Source organism: Myotis brandtii, unplaced genomic scaffold (assembly GCF_000412655.1).
Source record: "Myotis brandtii unplaced genomic scaffold, ASM41265v1 scaffold329, whole genome shotgun sequence".
In the NCBI taxonomy this organism is placed as follows: domain Eukaryota; kingdom Metazoa; phylum Chordata; class Mammalia; order Chiroptera; family Vespertilionidae; genus Myotis; species Myotis brandtii.
Genome location: NW_005362676.1, coordinates 878,362 through 886,869, shown reverse-complemented (window position 1 = coordinate 886,869; position 8,508 = coordinate 878,362). Strand labels below are relative to the sequence as shown.

The window sequence follows — 8,508 nt, the reverse complement described above, 5'->3', positions numbered from 1 at the left end:
CCGCTGGTTGGGTATAATCCCCTCCTGTTGACCCGTGTGTCCAGCAGCAGCTGGCTGCCAGGCCCAGCTGGGTCTTATGGACACAAGTGGCCACAAAAGCATGTTCCCTTTGGGACTTCCCTTCCCTTCGCCCTGAGTCAGGTGTGGAGGGGACTGGGGTCCTACTTGGGGGCACAACAGCAAGGCAAACATTGTGTGCAATCTTGCCACCCACAGTTCGTATGAGTGCCAACAGATGAAAGGGAGCGTTTTGAGAGCAGCTGAGAAAACGTGCCCCCCCTCTCCCCCTGCAAACTTCCGCCCCGAGGGCCTCGCAGCCTCTGCAGTGTGAACTCTGCCGCTGTGATCGGGCAGGTTTGCAAGGGGACAAGATGTCCCCACCGGCATCTAGGACCTTATGCAGCCTGTTTACACTGGCTGATGCTGTTCTTGAAACAGGAATTCTAGGGGTAACAGAGGGCAGGTTTAGGACATTTTAGAAATTAAGGGGACCATGGAGGAAGCACAGGGCTGCAGAGCAGCAGAAGGTATATTTCCATAGAATGGGGGAGCTGAAACGCTGCAACAGGTGCATTTCCATAGAATGAGGAGCTGGGAACAGCGGAAGGTCTATATTTACAAAATAGAGGGCAGGAGCCCCTCATCCACAAGGAGAAGAAGAAAGCCCAGAGGGAATAAGGAGACAATAAGGAAGGAGGGGAGAGAACCTCATGTGAGGTTCAACCTTTGAGCCCAGGAGTTACTGTAGTAACCAGTCCAAGCGAATAGTGACCGATCAGAGGGGATATCAAGGCACAAAGATCTGCAGCCTTTACAAGGTGTACCGGTTAATAATGCGGATTTTGCAAACTCCGCATTATTAGCCGGTACACCTATGTATAAGCCGCAGGGAAAAGGAACTCCGTGGGGGCCCTTTCCTCCTCCCCACGTTGGAGTCTGTACTTGTTCTTCAATAAACCTCCACCTTTGCTCTACCACCCTCTGTCCGTGGATTCATTCTTCGGCCCTGGCGGACAAAGAATCCGGGTTCCAGTTCAAAAATTCCGTATCAGTCTGTTGGGGAAATTGACCCATTTCCCACCTGAGAGCCGGGAGCCACGGCTCTCAAACCTATTTGGGCATCGGAACCATTTGGGCTGCTTGTTACACCCCAGACTCTAGCCCCGCCTCCCCGCTTTCTCATTCCGTTTCCAGATCCTCGCTGACCGTTTGTAGTTCAAATCCTCGCCTCTAACAGGGCCACCAGCTAGTCAGCCAAAAATCGGGGACCACAGTGTCACCCTGGAAAATGCTGGTGACAGTGGTCATTAGAAACCGGCTGTGATGGGCCAGGAAGCTAACTATGTGGTCAGGACTCTCTTTGGGCCCAAGAGAGACCTCCTTGTAGCAGTAACAGCTCCGAACCACAAGAGGGCGACGTTGTCACAGAGTTCCAGCACCTGAGCCCTCTGGTTAATTCAATAGCCCAAGAACCTGTTGCAAAGGGATTCTTTCTTTTATGTGTTCAAGGGTTTAAGGAAAACCACAGCTGGCACGACGAGGCCCTAGGATTATGGGGGCTGTAAAAATGAAGTGCAGGGAGGAGCAAGAAGAAAGCCAACGGAGAAATGGATTCGGAAGGAAGTGTGAGCGTTTGGATGGTTTGAGGAGGCTCTTGCTATTCCCACGTGGGAGGAACACATGTGGGCCTGTTCCCATTCCTGTTACACAGGAGCAGTTGCACCAAATAAGCTCTCCCGTCGAATCTCTGGTTTCGGGGACCAATATTCTGCTCATCATTTTAGGGCTTCAACTGGGGGGAAATTGGTGTTTATTGAGGAGGGTTATATAGACATTATGTTCACGTAACGAAAAAAAAATCAGATGGAAAGTTTAGTTTATCCATTGAGAAACCTCGCTAACGTCTTTTTCAACTAACCGCTTAAGGGTTTCGCTTTTATTTCCTGTGCATTCCTGTCGTGTTTTGTTATAAAGGGTGTCTCAAAATTCACACAAGATTCGAATTTTGCGTGAGCATTAACAACAACAAAAAAATAAAAGCCTAATTTTACTTGGTTTATTGAATCAGATTCTAATATCTGTTGCCCTTCGATTTCAATCCTTTCAATTTGATAAGCATTACCAAGTACCAGTTATGGCCCAGGAGCAGGGACAGTGAAGACCAATGAAGACCACGGCTTTGCGTATGTGCCAGCAAAGTCATGGAGGCCGTTTACCCGATGTGCTATTCCATACATAACCCTATGCTGTATACTTTATAAATCAATAAAAAATTTACAATTTTTAATTAAAAACCTGTTTTCTATCATAATTACTTCTTGCGTGAATTTTGGGACACCCTATAAAAACACTAGCAAACATCTCTGCTTCCTGTTCCGCACCATGCAGTACCCTTTCGCACCCACAAGAGGGCGCGCTTCTTGCTCCCGGGTTTATGTCTGCAGGTGCTTCGTTCTTTGAAGGATGCTCCCTCACTTATTCCTCTCTTCCTCTATAAATGGACGCTTGGACCTAATCTTTTACTGTCACAAACAACATAGCAAAGGACAAATAACCTTGTCCAAGTGTCATTTTGTGCTGGTAAGACTGGAGGGAAATTCCCAGAAGCGGGATGGCTGGGTCCAAGGTAAATTCACTTGTTGACGGTCATATTCCCCGTCAGGGCACATGCCCGGGTTGTGGGCTCGATCCCCAATAAGGGGCCTGCAGGAGGCAGCTGATCCATGATTCTCTCTCATCATTGATGTTTCTCTTTTTCCCTTCCTCTCTGAGATCAATACAAAGGTATGTTTTAAAAAATAAACGCATTTTAAACACACACAAGAACAAAGTACCTTGAAATGCTATATTGAGCTACAGTACATGTGTGTTTGTGTATGTGCACAGTGTGACAGATGGCTTAACTGCCACTCAATAGAGTTCGAGTTGCCAGCGTGTATGGGTGGTGGTCTCTCATTTCAGTTCCTAGTATATTGCTCTATGGTCCCCTTCTTTCTAGCCTGGCTGGTCCCTTTGTCCCTGGAACCAGCACGCCATCCATCTCACCTCGCTCGCCTACAACCCTAGTTATTTCAGTGAACGACTGCTCAGTACAGCTGCTCTGGTGCTGTTTGCAAACACAGGACAAAGGCAGCATCCAGAACTCCGTCACTGCCCATGAGAGACTGTGATTGGCCCAGGTTCGTCTTTTTTTTTGTTTAATCCTCACCTGAGGATATTTTTCCATTGATTTTTATTTATTAACAATTTTTTTTTAATTTATTGATTTCAGGAGGAAGAGAGGGAGAGACAGAAACATCAATGCTAAGAGAAAATCATGCACCGGCTGCCTCCTGCACGCCCCCTACTGGGGATCGAGCCTGCAACCTGGACATGTGCCCTTGGCTGGAATCGAACCTGGGACCCTTCAGTCCGCAGGTCAACGCTCTATCCACTGAGTCAAACCACGTAGGGCTCCATTGATTTTTAAACAGAGAGGCAGGGACGGGGAGAGACAGAAAAACATCAGTTGGTTGCCTCTTGCACTCCCCCCAACCAGGGTGGGGGATCAAGCCTACAACTGAGGTATGTGCCCTTGACCGGAATCGAACCTGGGCCCCTTCAGTCCAAGGGCTGATGCTCTACCCACTGAGCCACACCAGCCAGGGCCCCAGTTTGTCCTTTACAGCCCTACCCTCGCTGTAGCCTCAAGGTGGGGGGAGTGCATCTCCCGGCCTTTGATCTGGGTGGCCCTGGTGGCTTCCTCTGGTCAATGGCAAGAGGCATTGTGTCCACGGTGAGCACAGGCCTAAGAAACCCGAGTCATTCCCTCTGTGCGTGGCCGTCAACCAGCTTGTGCAGGAGAAAGAAACAGCTGAGAGCAAACAGCGACTGCCGTTAACACCCAGTTTTATTAAGGTCTAAACATCCAAACATTTTACAGGGGACGGAGGCCTACTCAGAAACGAGGCCTCCTGCGTTTCCAGCTTAAAGGCGTACACACACACACACACACACACACTGCGCGCGCAGTCCAGGCAGCAGGAGTCTCTGTTTTTACTGTAAGAATCAGGCATTGAGATCTCCGAGTGTGTATTAGAAACGACTGCAGCAGTCGGAGCCCTTCAGCGAAGCTCGACACTGTGATTCCACGTTCAAGGCAGGACTTGTCCCCGGGGGCAGGGCCCCTCGCCCCGTGGACACCGGCCCCGCGGACACTCAGGACCCGTTGGCTACGACGTCTTCCTCCATCTCCTCCTCCCCGTCGTTGCTGGGGCCTGAGGAGACACAAAGCCAGGGCCACAGGGTTTCAGGGACAGAGCTGCTCGGGGCGAGCGCCTGGCTGAGGCCCAGCGTGCAGGCCCAGGACAGGGCACCCCGCCCAGCAGCCCCTGCCAGAGGCGCTTCCGGTCAGAGACCAGCTGTCGCCCGCAGGGACTGAAAGGGACGGTCAGATCCCAAAGGAAAAGATGGCAGAGGTGTTTGTTTCACTGCGGACATCCTTAAGCGAGACGTGAGCAAGTAACGCCTGGGTTTGGACCTCACAACCCCCAGGGGCCCCAGGACACCCCGTGAGAACCAGCGTCTCCTGAAAGGCTTACTCGCCTTTAGCTTCAGCTCCAACAGTCCTTCCAGCCGCCCGCCCAGCTAGGGCCCGTCAGTGCAGCCAACCTGGCAGCGCGCAGCACTTGACTTTCCACTTGACACCCCGTGCCCAATTCGCCCGACAGAGCTGCCACTCAGGTACCAGAGTACCCGGTGCTAAGGGCTACCTGTAAGCACCTTACTCAGTCCTCCCACAGGCCTTTGAGCCCTGGCCGGTGTGGCTCAGTGGCTAGAGCATCAGCCTGCAGACTGGAGGGTCCTGCGTTCAATTCCGGTCAAGGGCATGACCTTAGTTGCAGGCTCCATCCCCAGCCCGGGCCCTGGACAGGGCTCCAGTGGAAGGCAACCAATTGACATGTCTCTCACATCAATGTTTCTCTCTCTCTATCTCTCCCTCCCTCCCTCTCTCTCTAAAAATCAATGGAAAAATATCCTTGGCTGAGGATTAACAAACAAAAAAACAAAACAAAACAAAACCACACCAACACCCTCTGAGGTTGGCACTGTTACCACCTCAGGTTTAAAGATGAGAAGGATTCAAGGTTAAGTGGGGACTTAGAAATTCACTGAGGACAGAGCTGGGAGGCTAAGACCTGGGCTTCGTACCCGTGTTCCAATTACTAAACCATCCTATACACACAGCGGTCAAGTCCACACTGTCCTCTCATGTTCATGTCACTCCACGGCTATGAAATACTGTTTGCATCACTGTTTCCATAGAAAAACCCCAGGGCCTGGCCGGTGTGGCTCAGTTGAGCATCAGCCTATGAACCAGGAGGTCATGGTTTGATTCCTGGGCAGGACACATGCCCGGGTTGTGGGCTCCATCCCCAGTGTGGGGTGGGCAGGAGGCAGCCGATCCATGATTCTCTTTCATCATGGATGTTTCTCTCTCTCTCTCTCTGAAATCAACAAAAGTATACATTACAAAAAGAGAGAGAGAAAAACCCCAGGGCCCTCTGACACAATATTCTACATCAGATCACTTCCCCTCCAAGAGCATCTACAGCAGTGGTTCTCAACCTTCCTAATGCCGCCACCCTTTCATACAGTTCCTCATGTTGTGGGGACCCCCAATTTCATTGTTACAAATTGAACATAAGAGGGCCTGGTCGGTGTGGCTCAGTTGAGCATCAACCTATGAACCAGGAGATCAGAATTCGATTCCCGGTCAGGGCACAGGCCCGGGTTGCAGGCTCCATCCCCTGTGTGGGGCGTGCAGGAGGCAGCTGATCCATGATTCTCTTTCATCATGGATGTTTCATTCTCTCTCTCTCTTCCTCTCTGAAGTCAACAAAAGTATACATTACAAAGAGAGAGAAAAACCCAGGGCCCTCTGACACAATATTCTACATCAGATCGCTTCCCCTCCAAGAGCATCTAAAGCAGCGGTTCTCAACCTTCCTAATGCTGCCACCCTTTAATACAGTTCCTCATGTTGTGGGGACCCCCAATTTCATTGTTACAAATTGAACATAATGAAAGCATAGTGATTCATCACAAAAACAATATGTAACTATATATGTGTTCTCCAATGGTCTTAGGCGACCCCTGTGAAAGGGGCGTTCGACCCCCAAAGGGGTCGCGACCCACAGGTTGAGAACCGCTGATCTAAAGGGACCCGTGAAGTTCAGGTTAGGCGGCCAGAGGCACTGCTCTGGGGTCTTGGCACTGAACTGCGGGGGGTCACTGTGGGGGACGTGGACAGACAGACGTGCGTTCTGACCTGCTCGGCGCTCCCTGCCGGGGATCTGGCCGGACTGCAGCAGGCCCTTCAGCCGCTCCACCTCCGCCAGCGTCGACGCGTTCGCTATGGCGTTCTGGGGACACGGAGACGGAGAGTCAGTTTCACTGCGGCCGACCCATCACCCAGACAACACCTTCAGGAAGCAGTTCCGATTCAAACCACGCTGGGGGAAGCATTTTACTGGCACTGCAATCGACCCAAAAACCAAACCAGGAATTTCCGAAATTGGTAAAGACACGCAGACCCTCCCATAGGAGAGGAAATAATCATTGCGTGTCCTAACATGTGACAATGGAATTCCGATTGGGATCATGGCACTGGGCAGCGTAGGAGGCGATGTTATAACATCAGCATTTCTCACTGCGCCCCAAGCAGGATCTTTCAGCGTAAATATCTGACAGTAAAAACCAAGGGAGAGAGAGAAAAAAACAAACAAAACCCAGGCAGACACTGACACGGTGTACAAAGGTCCCAGCTGCTGAAATACACTCGTCCTGGGAAATTGTAAAAGGCCAGAGCTGCCCCCACTCTGACCGGCTCCTGTACTTAATTCAAGCCCGAGTCTGGTCAAGTAATCACTCCAAGCTACTTTTTCCATTAACAGAAATATCGCTGTGCCCGGCCGGTGTGGCTCAGTGGTTGAGCATCGACCTAGGAACCAGGAGGTCATGGTTTGATTCCCGGTCAGGGCACAGGCCCGGGTTGTGGGCTCCATCCCGTGTGGGGCGTGCAGGAGGCAGCCGATCCATGATTCTCTCATCATGGATGTTTCCCTCCCCCTCCCTTCCTCTCTCTGAAATCAAAGAAAACATTTTAAAAAAGAACAGACACCCCCACAAAAATCTAGCTGGGCTCTAACACCTGTGTGGGGGGATCCGAACTGGATTCATTGCTGACTCTGAGTCAGAGAGCCCCCTGCCCCCTGCAGCCCCCCAGCCCGAGGCCGGCAGCATCACCTTGATGGCCTCCACGTCCCCGGGCGACGGGCCGCCCTTCTTCTTGTCAGTGGGCAGACCAGCACCTGGGTTGAAACTGGGAGGGAAGGACAGGACGGTTAAGACCAGCCCAGCAGGAACTGCTCCTCTTACTTTCAAAGCTTTTGAAAGTAACTCAACCAGTGTAGTATCTTATCTTTGTTAACAAACTGATACGAGAACCTCTCCTTCAGAAACACCACTCGGGTCATCACAGAGCGCGGGACACGGGACATGTGACAGCGAGACCGGATTCGAAATGTTGGCTCTGCCCACCGACGGGGCAGGAGTGTCACGTGACGCCTGGACCGCTGATGGTCCGGGCTTGCGTGGTGCCAATTCAGTGCCGGGTCAGGCCCAGGCGTTTGGGTGGCGTTTGCAGGAGGCCCCGTGGCGGCCGGAGTGTTTCTGAAGGGGAAGTGGAGAGAAGGCGGAGGCCCGCAGCTTACGTTTTGCTTCTCCTGGCAATATCCTTTGCAAGCTGTGCACCCCGCTTGCCCTTGAACATTTTCTCTGCTTCCTGACGCTCCTACAGCGACACCACACACAGAGTTAATGGAAACAGGAAAGCACACGCGTGTAATGCATTCCTCAGAAACACGGAGGACACTCTCCTGAGGCAGACTGGGCTGCTCACCACAGCAGAGCCAAGGTCAAGGTCAAAGGCGACCCTGGGCTCCTGCCTTCTCTGGTGAAGCTACCGAAGGAAGAGGCCCCTCCTCGCCTCAAGGCGGGGCTCCCAGACAACTCAGGCTCAGCCGGCCCGTGTGGCTCAGTGGTTGAGCATCGACCTAGGAACCAGGAGGTCAGGGCTCAATTCCCAGTCAGGGCACAGGCCCGGTTTCGGGCTCCATCCCCAGTGGGGGGCGTGCAGGAGGCAGCCGATTGATGGTTTTCCCTCATCATGGATGCTGCTATCTCTCTCCCTCTCCCTTCCTCCCTGAAATCAATTTTTAAAAAAATACACACACACAAAAACAACAATTAAGGTTTAAAACAGGGGTGGGGAACATCCGGCCCAAGAAATCATTTGGCCTGGCCCTGCCGCATGGGGCGGGGGGGGGAGGGGGGGGATATTAAATGTTGGACCACACAGAGCAGGCTCATGTCTAAGGTGATCACTCTGCATGGCCCGTGAATGACGTTGTAAATAGCCAGATGGCGCCTGGCAGAGGAAAGGTTCCCACCCCTGGTTTAAAGCAG

General features: G+C 52.0%; 1 protein-coding gene and 1 long non-coding RNA gene across 3 annotated transcripts in view; one reads left to right on the top strand and one right to left on the bottom strand.

The window, feature by feature from the left end:
• The first annotated feature begins 6 nt into the window (after positions 1–6).
• On the top strand, positions 7–977 carry LOC106726902. Its single transcript, XR_001363039.1, has 2 exons — positions 7–818; positions 884–977. It is a non-coding gene; the product is annotated as an uncharacterized LOC106726902 (long non-coding RNA).
• A 2,894-nt stretch (positions 978–3,871) lies between these two features.
• SNRPA1 (small nuclear ribonucleoprotein polypeptide A') overlaps positions 3,872–8,508 on the bottom strand; it is a 9,419-nt gene continuing 4,782 nt past the window's right edge. For both annotated transcript variants that reach the window (XM_005871082.2, XM_014543600.1), the window contains 4 exons: positions 7,755–7,834; positions 7,288–7,363; positions 6,311–6,404; positions 3,872–4,256 (listed from right to left, as the gene is read on the bottom strand). In XM_005871082.2, the coding sequence (XP_005871144.1) occupies positions 4,198–4,256; positions 6,311–6,404; positions 7,288–7,363; positions 7,755–7,834 (309 nt within the window). In that variant the 3' untranslated portion in view covers positions 3,872–4,197. The remainder of the gene's footprint in view (positions 4,257–6,310; positions 6,405–7,287; positions 7,364–7,754; positions 7,835–8,508) is intronic.